Source organism: Trachurus trachurus, assembly GCF_905171665.1.
Source record: "Trachurus trachurus genome assembly, chromosome: 11".
Classification (NCBI taxonomy): Eukaryota; Metazoa; Chordata; class Actinopteri; order Carangiformes; family Carangidae; genus Trachurus; species Trachurus trachurus.
The window spans coordinates 3926420-3950049 of NC_139904.1; the positions used below are offsets into that span (position 1 = coordinate 3926420).

The following is a 23630-nucleotide window of genomic DNA, read 5'->3' on the forward strand; positions in this document are numbered from 1 at the left end:
TGTTTTGCTATCGCGCCATCTTTGCTGAAGTCGCTACATCTCGAGAGGTTTGCAGTCGGCAAACTTCATCTCTCGAGGGGGTTTTCTACTCGGTCTCATGGTGCGATCAAGTGGCAACCTCTTTTACATACAGTCTATGGGTGCGATAGAGCATGGGTTACATTTACACCGGAATGTCCCTTTAAGTAGCAACGCTGAAACACAATAGAGGGGGTAATTTTAACAAGGTGGATGGGTGAGAGAATGCGAGTGTAAATGTGTGTATATGAATTTGGATTTGCATTTAGATGTGGGTGTATATGGAGACATATTGGCTGAATATGAATGTATATAGATCTTTATATGGGTGCATGTACCTGTATCTCGAATATATCTGTATATTTTTTTTACATAAATATATATATATTTTTGATATGTTGTTAAGTAATATTGACAATAACTATTAGAGGTTGCCAGATAATATGATAAAAAGGACAAGAAACAGGTTCATATACGTTTTTTTTTAACTTCTTCCTACTCCTTTTCAAGCATGTTAAGAGTGTTGATGAATATAATGTGTTTTCTATTACTATTTGTTTTTTGCTTTTTGTTGCCGTTTGCTTTGTCTTGTGTCAGTCTCTTTTTAAACGACCTTACATGTTCAAAATAAAGTCTTAAATAAATGAATAAATCCTCCTCTTCCTCCTCAGTTCCAACGATAAAGACGGAGCCCCATGACGACTACGACGCTCCGTTGTTGTGCACTCAGCACGCTCCATCTCTGGCCCTGCACCCGAAGCCGTACTTCCCCTCGCAGGTCTTGGCCCCGGCGATGATGACCTCTGACCTCCCCAGGCCGCCGCCGCCGCCGCCGTCGTGCGTCGTGGGCGGAGCTTATCCTGTCGGCCAGCAGAGACTGACAGCCAAGCCTTCCTCGCTGCCCTCCTCTTCCTCACCGAGCACCAGCCCCAAACTGCACGACCTGTCGCCCTCGCCCTTCTCCAAGGTCGGTAGTAACGCGCTCCATTTACTCCGTTACATCTACTTGAGTAACTTTTTAGATAAATTGCACTTCAAAGAGTACTGTAGTTTCAAAGCAGCATATACTTTTTACTTTTACTTGAGTTTATTTGTGAAGAAAAAGCAGTACTTTTACTTAGGTTACATTGAGCTACATTCCGGTCGCTACTTCTTCTTATCGATCCAATGTGCGACCTGGTTAAAATTCAAGTTATTGTGGCTGAGTTTGTCTTAATTTATGTTACTTTGTAAAAATGTCATATTGTCTTAGTTGCTAAATGTTTTTCTTTGGCAAATCTGAATTTTTTCATTGATATTATATCGCATTGATATTATATTTTTGTGTATTTGATTAGGCCTACATTCATGCACTGATCATTAAAAGAACAAATCAGAGGTTACTCAGCAGTTACTCAGTACTCACTGCAAAAACTCAAAATCTTTCCAAGAATATTTGTCGTATTTCTTGTCAAAATGTCTAATTTTTAGTCTAAACTAAACTCTTTTCACTTAAAATGAGACTCATCACCTAAAAATTAACTTGTTTCAAACTAATTTTCACTTGAAATAAGTAGAAAAATCTGCCAGTGAAAGGAAGTTTTTTGTGCTTGTAATAAGAAAGAAAAACTTGATCCACTATCAGATTTTTCTACTTATTTCAAGTGAAAATATACTATAAACAAGCTACTTTTTTTAATGTGATGAGTCTTATTTTAAGTAGAATGAGATTTGTTTTGACCAGAAATGACATTTTGACTAGAAATAAGACAAATATTCTTGGTAAGATTTTGAGTTTTTGCAGTGCTTGAGTAGCTTTTTCACCAAGTACTTTCTTACTCTTCTCAAGTAAATGTTTGAATGGCTACTTTTTACTTTAAAGGGACAACAAGGAGTTCTGGAAAAGCGAAGCGTTTCCACACTACATTTATGAGCCTCCGCACCGTGAAATTCTTTGACCGGCGCAAGACAGACTCATGTTTTCATTCATCAAGAATTAAAGTCAGAGGTTGGAAGACGATCACATACCGTCGTAGTTCCGACCATAAACGGCGATTCGGCGGCGTTATTCTCATGACTCGCCACGAAACCGAAAGTACTACTAATAATAACAAAATAACGATAGAGACAAAACGATATATTTATCGAAAATGGACCATTAACAAGTGTGGGTAGCGGAGATTCATCCACATTAATATGAGACTTTTTTATAACCAAATAGAAACTCCTCGTTGTCCCTTTAACTTGAGTTACATTATTCTAAAGTAACGATACTCTTCTTACTTGAGTAAAATGTTTGGCTACTCTACCGACCTCTGCCCCCCCCCCCCCCCCCCCATGCAGTCGGCGCTGCCCCACGTCTCCATCATCCAGGAGGCCCCCCCCGGCCGCTACACGCTGCCCAGCCTCTACCCGCCCAGCAGCAGCTCCTCCTCCTCCTCGCCCACCTCCCAGCCCTCCACCCCCACCGACGGCCCCTTCTCCCCAGCCCACTGCCTGACCCCCAGCGGCAGCACCAGCCCGGCCCAGCAGCAGCAGCAGCAGCCGCCGCCGCCGCCGCCCAAAGGAGCGGAGCGAGGGCGAGCCCCCCCCCCTCAGGGGGACGGCAGCCCCCCCACGCTGACCGTCAGCATCAAACAGGAGCCGCAGGAGCTGGACCAGATGTACCTGGACGACGGTGAGTGATGTCACGGTTTACAAGATGATGCTTTTATTATCCAGGAAACAAAGATCCAGGAGGAAAACTCGTCCAGCAGCGGTAACCCTTTAAAGGAACAGTTCACCAAAAAAATGAAATTCAGTCATTAGTGACCAATTACGTGATAATGTCAAGAAATAGCCAAGAAATAACAATTAATTGCGTACTTATGTCAAGAAATATTTTTCATAAAGGTAAAAGATTACACATGCTTTTCATGCTATGAATTTTTTGGGAAAGGCCAGAATTTTTCTCCACCAAGTCGTTGCAATTGACCGATCGTTCTTGGCTATTTCTAGACATTATGATGCAATTACTTGTTATTTCTTGGCTGTTTCTTGACATTATCGTCTGATTAGCGGCCTGTAAATTAAAGGAATAGTTCACCAAAAAAAGGAAATTCAGTCATTAGTGACTCCCCCCTCATTCTGATGAATACTCTGGAGTAGTTTTTTATTCCTCAAAGTGCATCTGGAGACCCAGGAGGCCGGTTCCTAGTCCAACCAAAACTTTATATGAGAGTAATAGCGCCCGACACAAAAACATCCATAAAACAAACATTTAATATTCCTCCACACTGCTCTTCCACTGCAATCCAAGTGTCCTGAAGAGAGATAGTCCAGAGTTTACTGGAAACAATGTCATTGAGGACATCCTTACAGCCTAACAGTCCCAAATTCAATACAGGACTGTTTAGGCTGTAAAAATGTCCTAAATGACTAATGACTGATTAAATGGTTTTTGTGTAGTTTTACTGTATGGACGTTTTTGTGTCGGGCCCTATTACTCTCATATAAAGTTTTGGTTGGACTAGGAACCGGCCTCCCGGGTCTCCAGATGCACTTTGAGGAATAAAAAACTACTCTAGAGTATTCATCAGCATGAGGGGGAGGCAATTTCATTTTTTGGTGAACTATTCCTTTAATTTACAGGCCGCTAATCAGGCGATAATGTCAAGAAACAGCCAAGAAATAACAAGTAATTGCATCACAATGTCTAGAAACAGCCAAGAAATAACGATTGATTGCGTAGAAACAGCCCAGAAATATCGGTCAATTGCAACAACTTTGAGGAGAAAAATTCTGGCCTTTCCCCCCCAAAAAAATTCATAGCATGAAAAGCATGTGTAATCTTTTACCTTCATGAAAAACATTTCTTGACATAACTACGCAATTAATTGTTATTTCTTGGCTTTTTCTTGACATTATCACGTAATCAGCTGCCTGTTTAAAGGTTTTTACTGCCTCCAGTGTGAAACCACTGTGCAGTAATATAATATATTTCTGCAGGTGCTGACGGTCGGCTGCTGATCAGTATCATGTGTCTCCCATCACTTTGCCAGGAACTAAAACATTCGTCCTTCAGACTTCAGACTTCAGCCCGCAGCTTTTGCTCTGGCACAAACCTCCTTGGCAAATTAATATTTTAAAAAAGCAGCAGTTCAAGGTTTTTGAGAAAAAGGACCATTTGTCTTATTTCTTGTGGAAGGCTTCACTGACTTTCTGGTGAAGTTGTGATGTGAGTGTTAGTGTCAGGTCTCTGCAGGAGAGCGAGGACCGAGCCAAGTCGTTTTTATCTCTGCTGTTGCAACAGATCCTGTCAGACGCCTCTTCACAAACCTTCTGCTGCTTCTTCTTCTTTCCTCTGCCGTCGGCTTCAGAGCGTAGATCGAGCTTTCGAACCAATAGTGAAGACAGTAAACTGGACCGTTAACAGTTTACAGTAGTAAAGCAGTCAGTGAAATCTAATCCTTCACTGTCACTTTGTTCACGACTGAGCACCAGTGTCTTTAAACATTTAATATCATATGTGACATTTTATACCAGAGATGAACAGACAAGCTAACACTGGAAATAAAAGGGCTATAAGGTCAGCAGGCTAACAAAATTAGCTAAACTTGAACTTTAGGTGGAAGTTAGAAACTATAGCCAACGATAAACAGGTCTTAAAGTGCTTCAGATCCTATATTATATTAGAGGAACAGTATTTGAAAGGAAGAATAAAGAAACCAGCTAAAAGTTGCTAGCCAAATTCAGAGCTAAAATTAGAACTACAAAGAACTTTCATTTTGTGTTGATGTTGGCGACCCCCTGTGGACAAAAGCGGTAGTGTTTCTCTTTGCAGGTCCTGTCCCGGTATCAGTCATGCATGATGACGAAAATATAACAATAAAATTGAGCTCGGTTTTTACTGGCTAGCTTAGCAACAACTAAATGCTCAATAACTGTAAATCGTTGTATCCGGTGGACCGACCCGACCGCTGCCTGAAGGTTCAGAGTTATTTAGAAATAGCTTTTCTTACCACCGACGGCTTAATTTGCTGTTGTAGGTCAAACAGAGACATTAGCATAAAAGAGCGACTTTTTATAAACGTTCTTTGGGCTTTAACGAGCAAACTTAACTTAAAGTAATACTATTAAGAACTTTCAGTTTTGGTTGAGTTTGGCGGCGCCAGTGGACCAAAGCGGTAGTGTTTTGCCTGAAGGAAAACTCCATTTCCCATGAGCACCAGCGTGTAGCGTAGCGTCATTGGTTTTCTTGCTGCTTCTGCTATGATAGTGGTAGGCTAATCCCACATAGGCATTCGCTCTGACTTCCGTCTTTTTAATGAATGGGGAAAGGGATAAGTGATGTCTGCCGCAAAGCAGTCAGCACATTTGTAGTTTTTTATGTAGAGGGGTTCCTACCATCCACCTGGAAGCTGCTTAGTGCCAGTGATGGCGATACAGACCATAAGGATACAGGTCGATCCTCAGGCCATGACAGAGGTGTCATTCAACCTGTTGTAAGTCGATGTACCATCACAAAAGTTCTGAAAATGTTATATGAAGGTTGAAAAGTTACTTACTGTTGGTTTAAGACTTAAATTAGAAACCAGTTTACATTTGTTAGCCAAACAGTAACACAGAGCTAAAGTCAGAAACTTGGGATAAAATTAGAACCTAGTAGCTAACATTAGCTAAACTTGAACTTTAGGTAAACGTTAAAGAGCAAACACTGTAAACTGTAACCTAATTGGGATAAAATTAGCACCTAGCTAACATGAACTAAACTTGAACTTTAGGTAAACGTTAAAGAGCAAACATTTGTGAACTGCAACTTAAGGCTAAAGTTAGAACGGCTAACATTAGCGTTCACCTGAAGACACTTGACACAGTAAAAAATACACAAGCTAACAAAGTAAAAAGTATTAAACACATTTACCCACAATGCCTCTGTGTGGTATGGAGTGAGAGTTTTTAGGGTGAGGGCAGCCAACGTCAATGTTCAGTCCAGTCCACTTCAGGGGCGTCTGAATCATAGAACAAGCTTCTTCCAGGTATAAATTTACAAATTAAATTTCAATATTTACAGTTCAGTAGAATATACATAACTTCTTAAACCCTTCTGATCTGTTGTTTTTACTCTTTTGAAGCGTTCAGGTCTTAATCAGGGTGGTCGGACGCTCCCAGCCCTCCCTGTAATTGCAGCCCTGCTCTGAGGAAATTGGATCAAAGAAGCCCGGTGGTCTAGTATTTGATATATTTGGCTCTAAAGCTTGAATGAGACCATGCATTGCAGGCAGGCTCCCTGATAAAAACGAATGTGACGCCCTTTTATTTATCTCAGCGAGAGCAGGATTTTAGGAGCACCAACTTTATGATCTCACTGCTCTGGCTCCTCGGCGCTCACCGCTGAGGTTTCGGGGGCCGTGTGCTCTAGCTGCTGCGGTGATTTGAAATAAATTGGATAAATGATCTTCCTCCGGGCAGGAGAAAAAATACAGCCCTGGCTGTGCGTAAGTCCCACGAGGGAGGAGAAGAGAAGGGAAAGGGAAGGGAGCGCAGTAAATGAAGAAACACTAACCAGCAGCTATCAGCACTTTGATCCGTCACCAAGTTCCCTGCTGAATCGTCTGGCTTCGGCTTCCTGAGCGAAGGCGAGCGAGACTCAGACTGTTCCCATCGCCACTTCCTCTGAGCAGTCTGGGTAAATACATTAACACTTGTTAGGCCAGTCTGCAGGGACCTGTGCACAGTGAGAGCTGCTGCAGGTTTGATTTGTAATTACGTCGTAACCGGTGCCACCGCCGCCGCCACCGCCACTGCTCACGTCTCTGAGGAGTTTTCCATGTTCAAAGAAGCTGCAACCATAATGGAGATTTCTGAGGTGCTGCGCCACAATTACTTCTGTTTTCGTTGGCGTATTGAAGGAAATCTTACTAAACTAGATGCGGCTTCTCACTTCATTAAAGCCTTTGGCAGAGTTTGGCAGCACTTTTTTCCCCCCCTTTGGCTGCGTTCAGGTGCAGCGTTACTGTAATTTCTCGTCAGGTTTGCTTGTTAAACTCCGTCAATGATACCTGAGACTTTTAAAGAGCTGGAGACGATGGGTGTCACTGAAAATCTTCATTGAAAAAACGTTTGTGTGTGTGTGTATGTGTGTGTTTCAGGCAGTTATTCAGTATATAATGATCTGAACATAATCGTTGCCATTTTCTCCCTTAATATGGAGCAATTTGATACAATTTCACAATAATTTGACTGTAATCACGTTCAAACATGTGACTATTTGAGGTGTAACCCAGACCTTGTTGTTGCCCTATTGTCTGCTATCTTCTCTCTGTTAGTTCAGGCCTCTGTTGAATATTTTGTTCAATCACACCACCCTCTGAGAGTTGCAAACACGTCTGCTCATGGAAAGTCTGAGTCTGAGTGTCTCTCTCTGGCCCGGGGCCGGAGCTATAGGCTGCAGGCTGCAGGGTGCAGAGCTCTAGGGCCGACGGCGATAGAGGCCACGGCCACACCGCCATAAAACTGTGCTGACTGCAGAGGTTTTGCACGCTTCCCCTTGGCTCACGCGGAGTCTGGGAGCGGCGGCCAAAGCCATACGTTACACTGCACAGTAGTGCGCCGAAGCCCTTTGTCAGCGGTGAGGTAACATGAGCAAAACATGTGCGTTTCAGAGTCAGAGCTGCAGCCAAATAGCATTAAGACTTGTTTTTTTATGGCGTGTTGTGGCCTTGTTAGATGTCAGAGCTGCACAATTGACGACCTGAGGCTTCAGACGATCATAGGCGAACAATACGAGAGTGAATGTGAGTAATACCTCAACGAGTCTGACTTTAACTCTCTCACTTCCTCAAACTATTTGTTGGTTTGAATTAAATATCGGCTTCTCTTTTATTGATCTGTGCTTCTGGGGGGGATTATATTTCACATATTCATCAGTATCCACATCTGCTATGTGTTATTACACATATTGATTCATTGCTAAATACAGTGAGTGGCCAGAAAAGAGAAGAAAGAAAAAACACACCAGTATGATGTCATGTAACAGCCCTGCAATAAAAGGCACCCGTACTTACTTTACTGCTTTAATTGGCTGTGTTTTAATTCTCTTCTGTGTGTTTGGAGACTTAACTCTGTGGTGGCTTAAATTATAGTTCATGCTAATATTTTGTCCAACTCATTTAAATATACAGAGAGGAATACATTTAAAGTGGTAATGAGGGCAAACAGCCCAGAAATATTGATGGACGTGTTTTGAGCCTTGTTGGCCACCGTATAAATTAGACACACATTACAGTAAAATACAGTCCAATAGAACAAACTGTAAGGCTGAAGTTAATATCTAAAAGAAGTTTACTAAACTATAACTTAAGGCTAAAGTTACAAACTGGTAGTTAGTCGAACTGTAACTAAACTTTGAAACTATAGTCTAGTTAGGTAAACTATAATGTTAACGCAATCTGTAATTTTCCATTAATAAATATATCTTTATCTTTATAAAGTATATTTATCTTAAAGTTTGAAACTAGCTAACATAATTTAATGTTTGAAACTAGGGCTAAAGTTAGTATTTGTCTAACTTAAATTAGCTTAACTTTAAGACTACAGTTAGATAACTAGCAAACATTGGTCAAGCTTTATGGCTAAACTTTAAAACTAGCTAACACTAGTTAGGTAAACTGTAATGTTAAAGTAATCTGTAATTTTCCAACCTGGCGTAAAGTATATCTTAATGTCTGAAATGAGCTAATGTCAGCTAATTTAAGGCTAAAGTTAATATCTTGCTAACTTAAATTAGCTTTGACTTAGAAACTAGCAAACATTGGTTAAACTTTATGGCTATACTTTAAAACTAGCTAATAGTCAGGTAAACTGTAAGTTAATGTTAACATTTTAAACAATCTAAGTTAGCTGAACTGTAAAGGTTAGAAACTAGCTAAGATTATTTAAGACTAACTTAAAGGCCCCCACATAATCGGGCTTAGGCTACGGTGCACGTACTGTGAGCCACGCGGACTCCGCGCACTGTCCGCGGACGTTTGAGGTTTCATAGTCGAGCGTACGGTGTGAAGATTTCCCACCGAGCAGTCTATTGTATGACACTGAGTACGCGGACGCAGTTTCCACGCGGTCGTTAAAATTGAGCTTTGTGCGGAGTCAAGTCTGGAGTCAAGTACGCCCAAGTGTGTGGGAGCCTGAATTAGCGAGCCCTACTAAGCCAAACTTAAAATTCACATAGCTTAATAAAAACTAGCTAAACTAGATAACAACAATAGAATCAATAGTTACAACAAAAAGAGTTATTTAAGCAATATATCACGACAGGCCGTGGTATATGCTCATTATACCACGGCTAAGGGGCGTTGTTCGGCCCGACGCGGAGCGGAGGGACGACAACCCCCTTGGAGTGGTATAATGAGCATATACCACGGACTGGAGTGATATATTGCTTTTATAAAACGGTTACGAATAAAGGCAATATAAACGAGGGATACGCAATCAATTTCATGTAGTTTTATTCAACCAGAAATACATATTATCCAATAAAATAGCCTCACTGTGAAAAAATAGTCCCACCTCTCCAGACGTTAGCTCCAAATTAGCTCTGCAGCTCGTCTTTTCCTCCGCATTTTTTCAGGTGAAAGTCACTGCTCAGTCCCCTCTACCATTGTTAACCCTCCCCGGAGGTGAAAGTTCACCTTAAACATGTGAATTCAACTACTTTAGTCCGTTTTTTAACATCGTAAAAACATCAGCTGTCTTTTGCTACCGACTGCAACAGTCCGTTGTCATGGATACATGACAACAACTTCCATTCATACCAGTCATACGTGCCTGAGGCGGAGTGATAGCCTACGCTGTGATAAGGTTTTAGAATAGTAGCCGTGGTATATGCTCAATATACCACGGCTAACAACCAATCAGATTGCGGGATTTCACCTTTCCGTTTTATAAATTACCGGTAGTCTCCTGCTTAACGATAATCTGAGGCTCATTTTGCCTGAGATTCCAGGTTTCCAGGCAGATTCCAGGTTCAGTAGTTCAGGGCTCAGTCCTAGAAACAGCAGAACCATTCAACTCAACGTCTTCTGGTAGAAAACCTGGATATATATGATATAGCCTATTTATATACTATGTTGTCTTGGGTTCATTACAGCAGAGGTTTCCCTTCTTCTGTTTGCTGTGTGTGTGTCATTGTGGTGATGTTATATTTAAGGCTGCTGCTCTTTTTTTTCTTTCTTTCTTTCTTTCTTTTTTTTTTACAGGCCTACACAGTTCCCTTCTGTATTGTCCGTCATTTTCTTTTTAAATAATACCTGGCAAAGAAAAAAAAGCAAAAAAAGAAACTTGGCGCGAGCTGTGGTGAACTACACGACTGCTCTGTGGGACTGACTTGCAGTAACCCAGTAGGAGCGTCGCAGCGCGGGCCAAGAACATCTCGTGGCTTGTGGCCTGGACTTGACGTGGCAGTAACCAGGGTTTAGAGTGGGGGAGGGGGGAGGGGGAGTTGTGGTATCTGCCCCCCCCCACTCCCCCCCCAATCCAACATTTTTGTCTTATTGTCTCGGCCGTGGTCTCCCAGCTGATTTATTCCGAGGCTGCGGAGTATCTGGCCCTCCGATCAGAGTTGTGTTGTTGTTACAGGCTGGACGGTGTTGACGCGATTCAGCCCTTAATGAGCCAAACAGTGGTGTCCTGCTAATTGTTTGGGAGTTCCTCATTTGTCGGAGGGGGTTTCCTGCAGGTCGGAGCGCCGGGCTGTATCAGTCAGCTCCAGCTGCTCTGGAAACCTCCATGGGACAGGAAAGCAGTTCCTGGATAATCTCATATCAAACGCCACTTCCTGCTCGTAAAAAAAAGGTTGTGAAGTTAGAGACGGACGCACGGTGACGAGGTCGTTGTGTAACGATGACGAGGTCGTTGTGTAACACACATTCAATAATAATCTACATAATCCTCAATTAATTTTGTCTCAGAAACATGGAAACAGGAGATGAGGGAACAAACTTTAGTCTTCATCATCTTCATCAGCAGATGGAGTTTGTCCTGCTGTTGACATAGTGACATTATGTCCCTATAATGGGATATTATCATTACAAATTTACTTTAGTTTATTTAGTTTATCACAGGACAGCGTGTAGTGACGATTATTCAAAGAAATAAAAAAAATGGCTGCACCAGATTTAGCGAGAACGCTAATTTCCATCTACACTGCAAAAATTCTAAATCTTACCATGAGTATTTGTCTTATTTCTAGTCAAAATGTCATTTCTAGTCAAAATAAATCTCATTCTACTTAAAATAAGACTTATCACATTTAAAAAGTAGCTTGTTTTTAGACACTTTTTACTTTTTTCAAGCAAATTTTCCACTTTAAATAAGTAGAAAAATCTGACAGTGGAGCAAGTTTTTCTTTCTTATTACAAGCACAAAAAACTTGCTTTCACTAGCAGATTTTTATACTTATTTCAAGTGAAAATTTGTTTGAAACGAGTGAAAATGATCTAAAAACAAGTTAATTTTTTGGTGATGAGTCTTATTTTAAGTGGAAAGAGATTAGTTTAGACTAGAAATGAAACATTTTGACAAGAAATAAGACAAATATTCTTGGAAAGATTTTGAGTTTTTGCAGTGTAAACAGACATCATAAATTGATTGTAAGTACAAGTTAAGATACACAATACAGGGTACATTAATACCAGCAATCATAAGACTAAGGGTTTTTTTTTTTTTAAAAGAAAGAAAACAAAAACAAAATGAGGACAGTCATTGTGATTAAATTACAGAGTGCAATTTCAAGTATGGTAATTACAGGTGCCCATCAGCTAAAAAACAGGTCCACACTGCATGATGCATTCAATCCGACAAATTTTCTGCTACGCTTTCCTTGTGGAGGTGCATTAAATACACAAAACTCACATTTAGACAATCTACATAAGATGATGCACAGTAATGTTCAGAGCATTCAAAATAATACAAATACATATAACTTCACATAAAGTGCTCATATTGTAAACATATTGTAAAAAACAGGAGGTACACACTGCACGGTGCATAATGCATTACATCTAACAAGTTTCTGCTGCATTTCCTTATGGGGATACATTAAATACAACAAGCCTCACAATTAGAAATTGTACATGAAAGTGCACAATATTGTTTAAAAGTGTTGAAAGTAGTGTAAATGCTTATGAACCTCACATAAAGTGCACATCCTTTGGACATATGAAGATATAAGTGCATAACACACAGTTTATATGTGCATATATTAAATATATCTGTAGGTTTTTATGACCCCTTTATAACCCTAACATATTGTGGCCATATGTTTATGTTATAAACTAGTTTTTCTTATTAATTTCTCTTTCATTTTAAACATGTCTATCCTGTACATTATCAACTTATACAGTATTGGATGGATGCACTGTATAGTTATTTATGAAAACACATATTTGTACAGGCTGGATTTAACTATAATTGGTTTCATCTGGAGTTTTTACACGTGTACAGATCAGATCATATATGAGCTCAGCTTTTAAAAGCACCATGGATGATAAAAGTTCACACATTTGAACGTCTACAGTTCAGTGACATCTGCTGATGAAAACCATGTGATGTGACCGAAAGCTGAGGCTGTTAATAACTGTGATGTTTTCTCAGTCCTCGTTAATGCAAAGCAAAACATGGAAACATCGTAAACTCTAAATGAAACGGGGCGAGTGAGTGAGTGTGTGCGACTGGAGGAAGTTTTAGTTTTAGTGTCTTCTCTCTCTCTCTCTGCTATCTGTTATTTGTGACTCTGCTGTTTGAACCGTCTCCATCGCTCAAACGTCTCTGGAGTAAATCCATCTGTGTCCAAAGCGCCGCGTGACACAGATGTCACACTGGTGCCGAGGCTATTTTTAGGACTTTGTTGTAAACACACTTTAGAGATCAATAGATCGACTTTTTCTTTTTCAATTAGATCCTGGACATCAAATGTGACGGCGCGGTGAAAAGTGGGCCATGGCAACAGACACATAAACAGTAAATGTTGAGGCCCCGGACGGTTGGACAAAAGATAAAGTTTTACTGCGGCTTTTCCTTTTTGTTTTATATCCGAATAAATTTCTCGTTTTTACCGTTTCATGATGTGAGAGCCACGCTGCCACATGTGGCGCCGCGTGATGATGTGGCGTGAGGGAAAAAAAAAAAATCTGAACGCCTTAATAATTCATCCGCGGTTCTGTTCTGACGGTTGCTGCCAGACAGGTGACGACACCATGTGGAGGTTTGACGACGTCGTCTTGCCGCCGTGAACTCGCAGCCGGCCTCTAAGTACGTGTCGAAAAGTGGCGTGTAATGACGTCCCAGGACGGACGGGTCGTCCACCGGCTCCAGATGCTGCAGCTGGAGGGTCAAAGCCAGATCAAACAGAGCGGCCGAGGTCGGCGGGTTCACATGTGGCGGACGGAGACGAGCTGAACGCTGTTTGTTTTCTTCAGGTTCAGAGACGTGTCCTCGTCTCGCGCTCGCTGGGCTGAGCTGCTGGCGGCGGCGTGGCGTCCTGATGAATGATGGAGCTGGTTTGGAAGCATGTTGCCTTCACTTACACTGCAAAAACTCAAAATCTTTCCAAGAATATTTGTCTTATTTCTTGTCAAAATGTCTCATTTCTAGTCAAAACTAAACTCTTTTCACTTAAAATAAGATTCATCACCTAAAAAATGAACTTGTTTTTAGATCATTTTCACTTGTTTCAAACAAATTTTCACTTGAAATAAGTAGAAAAATCTGCCAGTGAAAGCAAGGTTTTTGTGCTTGTAATAAGAAAGAAAAACTTGTTCCACTATCAGATTTTTCTACTTATTTCAAGTAAAAATCTGCTTGAAAGAAGTAAAAAAGTGTCTAAAAACAAGCTGCTTTTTAATGTGATGAGTCTTCTTATCGTATAATGAGATTTGTTTTGACTAGAAATGACATTTTTGACTGGAAATAAGACAAATATTCTTGGTAAGATTTTGAGTTTTTGGAGTGCTTACACTCAGAACAATGGCTCATTCTGATCATAACATTGACAGAACAGAGCAGGATGATCCTGCTGAGACGAGTTCTTCATCCTCCAGCGTATGAATATAAATGTGTAAGAGATTAAAGTTAAAAACCAGCAGCTTTACTTTTAGCTCTTTATTTATAAAAGACAAAAACAAATCTAGTCTTTTGGTTCATTTTCCTGTTTCAGAGCAAGTTAACCCTCCTGTTGTCCTCCTGGGTCAAGGAAGGAAGGAAGGCAGGAAGGACGAAGGGAAAGAAGGAAGGAAGGAAGGAAAGATGGGAGGAAAGAAGGAAGGTGAAAAGGAAGGAAATATAGATGGAGGAAGGGAACAGATTGGGTCAAAAAGGAAGGAAGGAAGGAAGTGAGGGAGGGACAGAGAGAAAAAGGATTGTGAAAAGAAGGAAGGAAAGAAAGATGGAGGGAGGGAACAGATTTGTTCAAGGAAGGAAGAAAGAAGAGAGGAAATAAATAAGGGAAAAGGGAAGGAAAGAAAGATGGAGGGTCAACTGGATCAAGAGGAAGGAAGAAGAAGGAAGGAAGGAATGGAAAAGGGATTGTGGAAAGAAGGAAGGGAGAAAGGAAGGTAAGAAGGAAGGATGGAGGAAGGGAACAGATTGGGTCAATTGACCGAGAAGGATGACAGGAGGGTTAAGAAACTTTCTATTCTTTACATATTCACTGAAACGTTCAAATGAGCAAAAAACAAACAAACTGCAATTCATTAGGAATTATTTTTGATTGGTAATTAACATGAGAATTATTTTCTACTCTATTATTCATTTGGTCTTTTAAATGAAAATAGAGAAAGCTGCTGTAGGCTAGGACACGTCTTCAGATGTCCAGTCTTTTCGCTTAAAATATTAAAATATTTAATAAAGAGGTTTAATGGGTTGTAAAAATGCTCACTTAATTAATATTTGTTGATCGACTCTTGAGCTTCACTTTGTTGTTGGAAAATTGACCCGTAATGCTTCAAATTGACGTATTGGTTGATTGTTGTGACTGCTGAAGTGTTTGATTGGCAGGGTTTGGGTTTACACTGCAAAAACCCAAAACCTTTCCGAGAATATTTGTCTTATTTCTTGTCAAAATGTCTCATTTCTAGTCAAAACGTATCTCTTTCCACTTAAAATGAGACTCATCACCTAAAAATGAACTTGTTTTTAGATCATTTTCACTTCTTTCAAACAAATTTTCACTTGAAATAAGTAGAAAAATCTGCCAGTGAAAGCAAGTTTTTTAAACTTGTAATAAGAAAGAAAAACTTGCTCCACTATCAGATTTTTCTACTTAAGTGAAAATATGCTTGAAAGAAGTAAAAAGTGTCTAAAAACAAGCTACTTTTTAATGTGATGAGTCTTATTTTTAGTATAATGAGATTAGTTTTGATTAGAAATGACATTTTGACTAGAAATAAGACAAATATTCTTGGTAAGATTTTGAGTTTTTGCAGTGTATGAATGCTTGAATATTAAATCCTCCAAAGATTATATAAACAACTCTGACTAATAAACCAGTTAAATCAAGTTTCAGTTTATAGTATATAGAAGTAAAAGAAAGCGTTGCCTTTGCTGTATGAGACCAACATAGAAACGTCTGAGTGTCAGTGAAGTGTCCGTCTTCATCTCCACCAGCTGCTGAGTCAATGATTTAAAGCACCTGAGTATAAATGTCACTGAGTTTCCTCTCACTCTGTCTCCATCCTCACATAATCGCTTCAGTGTGTGTGTGTGTGTGTGTGTGTGTGTGTGTGTGTGTGTGTGTGTGTGTCTGTGTGTGTGTCTGTGTGTGTGTGTTTCTGTGACACACTGGTGTGAGATCTCTGCTGTGGTGAAGTTTCAGCCTCCTCCTTTATTATTAAGAGCTGTCAGTCATCGGGACAAACACTCGGCTCGGCTCGATGCAGCAGGAAGAAGAACTCTGGAAAACTGTTGTTGTCGTTTTGCCCTCTGTCTCAGGATGATGATGTCACTGTTAGGTTTAGTGTTTTGTGTTGTGTTCAGGGTCCGTCGGTTAACACAATGTCTCGGACTGTGCTTCTTCAAATTTGGTACAAAGAGTCAATAATATTTATTTCTACAGAAACGTTCACCTGAACCTGGAGGTCAAGATCATACAAGTAGCCTAGTTAAAGGTCCAGTCTGTAAAATGGGGGTAAAACCGTGACATCCAGCGTTCAGATTCCAGTTTTTTTACAAACATGGCGGCGCAAGATGGCGACTCTCTCTAAAGCAAGACCCTTGTTATATGTACAGTAGATATAAAAGAAGAATTATAAGGCTACGGAAACCAAACGGATTTCATTTTATAGCAATTATACACGTATATGGGTTGTTTATTCAGATTTTAAAGCAGAAGTAAGCGATCCGGTGGTTTTGGCTAACTTCCTGTCAGCAGATGGAGTTAGCAGTCCCCGCCCTCGTCCCTACGTCACCACATTAACGCGCATCCCTTGGCTGCACACACAGAGAGGACCGCCCCTTTATGCCGTTCTCTCTCCTCATTGGATAAAGGTTGTAGGATACAAGGAAAGTTTTCTCCTCGGCTTACAGCAGAGCAGAGGGACTGAGAGACCCGTGTTTCAGACCAAACACTCTATAGAAGTGATTGCTGTCGGAAGATAGAACTATTAAAGACTTATATTAACACAAACATTCCTCTTACTTCTGCTTTAACAATAAACCTCGACAATTATTTTACACACTGGACCTTTAATGTTTCATATGAGGCCGGATCAACAGGATGTGACCTGGAACTAGTCTGCGTGGCGGACGACGAACTCCTCCCATGTTCCCAAACAGCTTTTCTTCTGTGTTCGGATGTGAGTGTTGTTTCTGTGAGGAAGCTGTTGGGTCATTTAGGTGGAGGAGAGGGGGGGGGGGGGGGAGTTCCTTCTCTGCCTAGATGTTTAAAAAAAAAACTCCTCCATTGTGTGTGGGTGTTTGGAGGGTGGGTGGTGGTCAGGTTTCCAGGCTGCTTTTCCGTCAGAGGGAATTCCTCCCTCCACTCGCTGGCTCTGATTCTGGAGACCGGATTCAGGGGTTTCCCCCCCCCCATCTCATTCCTCACCCCTGTGAGAGGAGACCTGGTCCTGGATCTGGATCTGGATCAGAGGACTGCACTGCAAAAACTCAAAATCTTTCCAAGAATATTTGTCTTATTGTCAAAATGTCTCATTTCTAAACTAATCTCTTTTCACTTACAATGAGACTCATCACCTAAAAATGTACTTGTTTTTAGATAATTTTCACTTGTTTCAAACAAATTTTCACTTGAAATAAGTAGAAAAATCTGCCAGTGAAAGGAAGTTTTTGTGCTTAATAAGAAAGAAAAACTCGCTCCACTATGATTTCAAGTGAAAATCTGCTTGAAAGAAGTACAAAGTGTCTAAAAACAAGCTACTTTTTAATGTGATGAGTCTTATTTTAAGTAGAATGAGATTTGTTTTGACTAGAAATGACATTTTGACTAGAAATAAGACAAATAATTCTTGGTAAGATTTTGAGTTTTTGCAATGTGAGCAGCAGATTAGAGAGTGAAGTGGAAGAGAAACTCTCTTCACGGTGAATAAATGGTTTCAGAGATAAGAGCCGAGCAGAACGGGAACGACGCTGAGGAAAATGAAGCGTCTTCTCGGGAACGGCTGATTCGTCCTCTTCAGTCTTATCGGTGAACCGAGGTGTACAGCCAGTGCACTATTCGGATTCAGGAAGAAACCAGAAGTGGGCGCACTGACTTCAGCCGAGCTAGTGCTACGCCGAGCTAGCCGGCTAACGGAGAACAGGAATAAAATAATTTAATGGTGCGGCTCTTCTAGACTTTCCAAACGTAATCGGACTGAATGGATCAAATTCTGGTAGTGAAACAAGTCGTTTCGCCGGGGTTGTGACACGTTTATAGCCGCTTCTTTTCCCATTATTGTCTATGAGAAAAATGCTAAGTTGTTGAACGGTGACACTGAAAGTATCGGTGAGCACTTCTTGTCTACTGTAATGCAATGCATGCTGGGAGTTGCTGTTTCTTAGCAACCTTAACGTGAACTAGACACAAATGAAACAGTGCTATCGCTCTGAGCTAAGCTCCTGAATAATGAGGAGAAACTTCAGCACAACAGCAAAACTATTCGGGATCAAAGCTTTATTCGTGTACCTCCGAATACGTATTGGGGTTCGGGTACATCCCTAGTCTGTATATTCTGCTGCTGTAGCTTCACTCGGCCTGCGTACTGTAGCTGCTCTCGGATCAGCCAAAGCACACAGCAGCTGATTAAAGCTGATAAACAAGTGCAGCTGGATCCTTCAGAGACGGGAGGACGGTTGCATCATCTCTCCTGATGGGAACGGTCTGGGGATCTGAAGGGAGAGAGTGAATCTGTCTGTTCGGGGGGGGGGGGGCTCAGAGGAAACGACAGACTCAGATTCACACTGGAGCCTCAAAGCTGCACTAATTAATATTTCAGTGTTAATGAAGAACAAAGGCGCCAGTCACGGTGATAAACACATGACACAGATCATATCCAGTGTTTTGGTTTCTTATGCTGCAACGTTTTTTGTGCTTTAAGGAAAAGTTGAGTTTTACTCAAAACTAGAAAGTCAGTATTTTATCTGGAGGAGTTTTTCTTATGTAACAACATGACTTAAAGGTCCAGTGTGTAATAATTGTCAAGGTTTATTGTTAAAATCTGAATATACAACCCATGAATATATTAGTATAAGTGTATAATCGCTATAAAATAGATTTTGTTTGGTTTTCGTAGCTTTATAATTATTCTTTTCTATCTACATATAACTAACAAGGGTCTTGCTTTAGAGAGTGTCGCCATCTTGTGCCGCCATGTTTGTACGGCAGCCTGAAGGGAAAATCCAGCCAATCAGAGAGCAGGTTTCAAGAGTTTCACGTTCATAAATAAACCATCAAAGGAGAAGAAGGAGGAGGAAACAGCATGGTTTAGATCTTCACCTCATCGCTCCATGCTCCTGAAATACTCCCCACGCTATGAGATAATAACAGAACGTTACCAGACAGAGTTGTTTTAGAGGGAAATGCAGAGACTGCTTGATGAAAAACTGTCCCTGAAGGCAACGTGCATCAGCGGTTTTGCATGAATTTCCCTCTAAAACAACTCTGTCTGGTAACGTTGTGTTATTATCTCATGGCGTGGTGAATGTGCAGGTCACAACTTGTCCACCAGAGCGTTGTGGAGTTGTTGGATCGTGAGTTTGATGAGGGAACCCAAAAAAAAATCCCATGAGCCTCCGTAGCGTAGCTCTAAGCAGCTCACGGCTCTGCTCCGCCGTTCTAAAAAACAGCTTGCACCGACAATTAAAGGTAACGAACCTACTGCTATGACTATAGGGATTATGGCAATGGGCCAATTTGCCAAAATGTTGAACTATCCCTTTAAAGCTCATGTTCCTGTGTCGTACTGATGGATGATGACTGACTCTCTGACTCTGTCTCTCTCTTCCTTTTACAGTCAATGAGATCATCAGGAACGACCTGTCCAGCATCTCCGTCCACAGCCACGCGTAGTTTCCCCTCCACCTGCAAAACAACAAACTGACACAAAACGAACAAACAAAAAAAGGGAAACGCCAAAGCGAGTGACTCTGCAGCGAGCGCGAAGCAGCTGCCACAGGAAATGCAAGAAAGAACAATTGTAAATGTATCGTCCAGACGACCAGGGTCCAACGTGTGCCTTGTTTTTCATATATAAAGCCTTTATGCAGAAGTTACCCGAGGAATAAACTACGACTGACTATTTTTTTTGAAGACGTGTAAATTGAGTATGTAGCAACCAGCCCCCAGCAGCAGCAGCAGCAGCAGCAAGGTATAAAATCTGCTTTTAGAGGACCAAGAAATGTTTTATATGTCTTTTTCTCTGCCGTTTGTAAATGATCCAGTGCCTACATGTTTCTGTGATTTGTATATACTGTGTCTGTACTGCTTCAGTTTGCATATCTGGCTTTACAGAGAGACAGTTTCACAGAGAAGTGCCTTTGACTGGAAACAGGAAGACGTGGCTTCGACCTCGAAATTCACAATTATTCTTAAAGTGAGATTATGTAAATTTTGTTTAAAGGGATAGTTCAACATTGTGTCAAATTGGCCCATTGTCATTATCCCTATAGTCATAGCAGTAGGTTTGTTACCTTTAATTGTCTGTGCAAGCTACTTTTAGAACGGCGGAGCAGAGCCGTGAGCTGCTCAGAGCTACGCTACGGAGGCTCATGGGATTTCTTGGTTTCCCTCATCAAACTCATCAAATACACAATCCAACAACTCCACAACGCTCTGGTGGACAAGTTGTGACCTGCACATTCACCACGCTATGAGATAATAACAGAACGTTACCAGACAGAGTTGTTTTAGAGGGAAATTCATGCAAAACCGCTGATGCACGTTGCCTTCAGGGACAGTTTTTCATCAAGCAGTCTCTGTATTTCCCTCTAAAACAACTCTGTTTGGTAACGTCCTGTTATTATCTCATAGCGTGGTGAATGTGCAGGTCACAACTTGTCCACCAGAGCGTTGTGGAGTTGTTGGATTGTGTATTTGATGAGTTTGATGAGAGAAACCAAGAAATCCCATTAGCCTCCGTAGCGTAGCTCTGAGCAGCTCACGGCTCTGCTCCGCCGTTCTAAAAATAGCTTGCACCGACAATTAAAGGTAACGAACCTACTGCTATGACTATAGGGATTATGGCAATGGGCCAATTTGCCAAAATGTGGAACTGTCCCTTTAAGGCAAGTGACCACGACTGACAATCGATGGGGTTAAAACGCTCAGCGATACTGTAACACTAGCACAAGGAAGGAGGAGCGTGGTCGTAAAAGTGAGAAACATTCGTTAAAACGTTAGCCAACGTCAGCTAACATAAGCTAATCCAGACCAAATGAGGCTGTAACAGCAAACGAAGGGAGCGCTTGTTTTATCTCTTATGACTCCAGCTGTTCATCTGTAACAGGGAGAAAGTGTTAGCTCGCACATTGTTCACATTGTTGCTTTAAATCCTGTTTGTTTGGCGAGTTAGGGTTAATACAAACTTGAATGAATTTTCTGTATTCTACGGAAGCTGAGAAAGGTCAAACAAGCAGAACCTCTCTTTTTCTTTTTTATCCCATTTCCTTAAGATTGTTGCAGTTACACCTTTTGGCTTCTGTTCATTATGAAAACAAGACAATAGGAATTGATAAAATTTTTGTGCTGCATCCAAATTGAACCTCTCCAACAAAAACCACCTCAGACTTCCTGGTTACGCTTTGTTGTTAGCAACGTAACAAGAGACCAGGCTGCTGTCACATGGTCAGATATCTTTTTATCTGATATTTTATAGCACCAGTTTTTAAAAAAAATATTGTTTATATTTAAGTTCAATAAGTACATGATGTTCCCAAAGTTAATACATAATGGTGATTATCTTGTTATCTCAGGATAATAAGCTTTTATATCTGGAGGTAATGGGATAAGAAAGTATCTGTGAGTGAGGTCTTTCTCTGCTTCTGTATATTTACAACCAACGAGAAGCACTTAACCACTAAACCTGTGGTATTACTCAATCATCTTTATTACACGTTATTGTCTCAGTGACGCTAAAACTCTCCAGTCGAGCTCAGACCAAGTGTCTTTCTGCCTTTATTAATGCACTCGATCAGCACAAAGAAACCAAAAAAAAAAAAACCACGTCGAGTCGTCTGGTGTCGACGTCGAGGTAAAACACAACGTGGGCTGCACACTGACTTGAAAACAAGATGAACTGTTTGTTACAGTGAAACTACACTGCAAAAATTCAAAATCTTACCATGAATATTTCTCTTATTTCTAGTCAAAATGTCATTTCTAGTCAAAGTAAATCTCATTATACTTAAAATAAGACTTATCACATTGAAAAGTAGCTTGTTTTTATACACTTTTTACTTTTTTCAAGCACATTTTCCACTTGAAATAAGTAGAAAAATCTGACAGTGGAGCAAGTTCTTCTTTCTTATTACAAGCACAAAAAACTTGCTTCCACTGGCAGATTTTTCTACTTAGCCTATTTCAATTGAAATTTAGTTTGAAACAAGTGAAAACTGTTTAAAAACAAGTACATTTTTAGGTGATGAGTCTTATTTTAAGTGGAAAGAGATTAGTTTGACAAGAAATAAGATAAATATTCTTGGAAAGATTTTGAGTTTTTGCAGTGCATCCAAGAAGAAACTCATCTCAGTCTTGAAGAAGCTTGACTCTATGCAACAACGCGCAGGAAGCATCGGGCTGCGAATGTAAAACACTCAGCGTGGAGCCTGAAGCTCTCTGATCCAAAGAATCCTTCAGAACAGTGAAGAGCAATACGAATATATACGTTCTTTAAATGTTTGTTTTTTCTATTTTCATATTTATTCTCTTAGCATGTGCCCAGTTTATCCGTGTTTATCATACAGCTTCGTTCCCACGGTTACCTACACACTGTGGTTTATGTACTAATGTGTCCGTTGCTCTTATGAAACTCGACCGGTTCACACACACACACACACACACATGTGTTCCCGGTTGTATTTGTATTTATATGAGTCTTAATCCACGTTAGTGTCGCCATGAGAGACGCCAAACTGAAATGTTTACCAGGAGGTTATTGTTATTGTTTAGTCTGTAACGCATATTTCTGCTTTTGTGATCTATTTTGTGTATTTGTCAATAAATACGTTTTCATCTCTTTCATCTGAACGGCGTCGTCAGTCAACTCACCTGAGGTTTCACACTTTAAAGTGATACGCCAACATTTTTTTTCCGTGTCTTGCTTCACTCCCGAGTCCATGACCAGCAGATAGACACCATCCTTTTGACTGTGCGTGCAGTAACAAGGGAGATAGAGCCGTATCGCCCGTAATTAGCTTAGCTCAAACACTGGAAGTGTATAGGTAGTGTTAGCCTGCCTGCTAACGAGCCGAAATCAGCAGTCAGAAGCTGATTTCATTTTAGCTCTAAACTCTGTAAATTTATCACTTTATCCACATTTCAAACATTTTTAGGAGAGAAAGTAGCCGTTTAGATCAGCAGTGTGTCGTTAATTTGTCTAAATACCAGCTGTTTACAATTTTGTTCGGACAAATTCGGCGCTACTCAAGCTAGCCGTTGTGACCAAAGCACTTCCGGTTACTTTCACAAAATAAAACACCCGTTGCCCTTTACATACAGAAAACCATGACGATAGAATTTGTGCTTTTACTTTGAAATAGGAAGCTAACCTACGCTCGATGTAGCTAGCTTGAACCAAAATAAACCGTCTTTGCTTGAACCCTCCGTTTTGACCGATCTCGTCCCGTTAGCGGCATTTGACCGCTCAAGATGCCTGACCGGAGAGTTTTGTCAGCTCTGAGACGAAGATCGGCCCGCCGGTTTCTGTTTAGAGTTGCTGAAGAGTTTCTCTGATGACTTTAGGTGGAGGCAGGCTAACACTGCCCATACACTTCCAGTGTTTGAGCTAAGCTAATTAGCGACTTTAGGTGGAGGCAGGCTAACACTACCCATACACTTCCAGTGTTTGAGCTAAGCTAATTACGGGTGATACGGCTCTATCTCCCTTGTTACTGCACGCACAGTTGAAAGGATGGTGTCTATCTGCTGGTCATGGACTAGGGAGTGAGGC

The 23630-nt window shown here is 40.8% G+C and overlaps 1 protein-coding gene across 1 annotated transcript in view; it reads left to right on the forward strand.

Annotated features, from left to right (window-relative positions):
- nfatc1 (nuclear factor of activated T cells 1) overlaps positions 1 to 20078 on the forward strand; it is a 72054-nt gene extending 51976 nt beyond the window's left edge. Inside the window, exons 9-11 of the mRNA XM_083982139.1 lie at positions 690 to 985; positions 2311 to 2674; positions 19479 to 20078. Of these exons, the coding sequence (XP_083838265.1) occupies positions 690 to 985; positions 2311 to 2674; positions 19479 to 19534 (716 nt within the window). The 3' untranslated portion in view covers positions 19535 to 20078. The remainder of the gene's footprint in view (positions 1 to 689; positions 986 to 2310; positions 2675 to 19478) is intronic.
- Positions 20079 to 23630: the final 3552 nt, after the last annotated feature.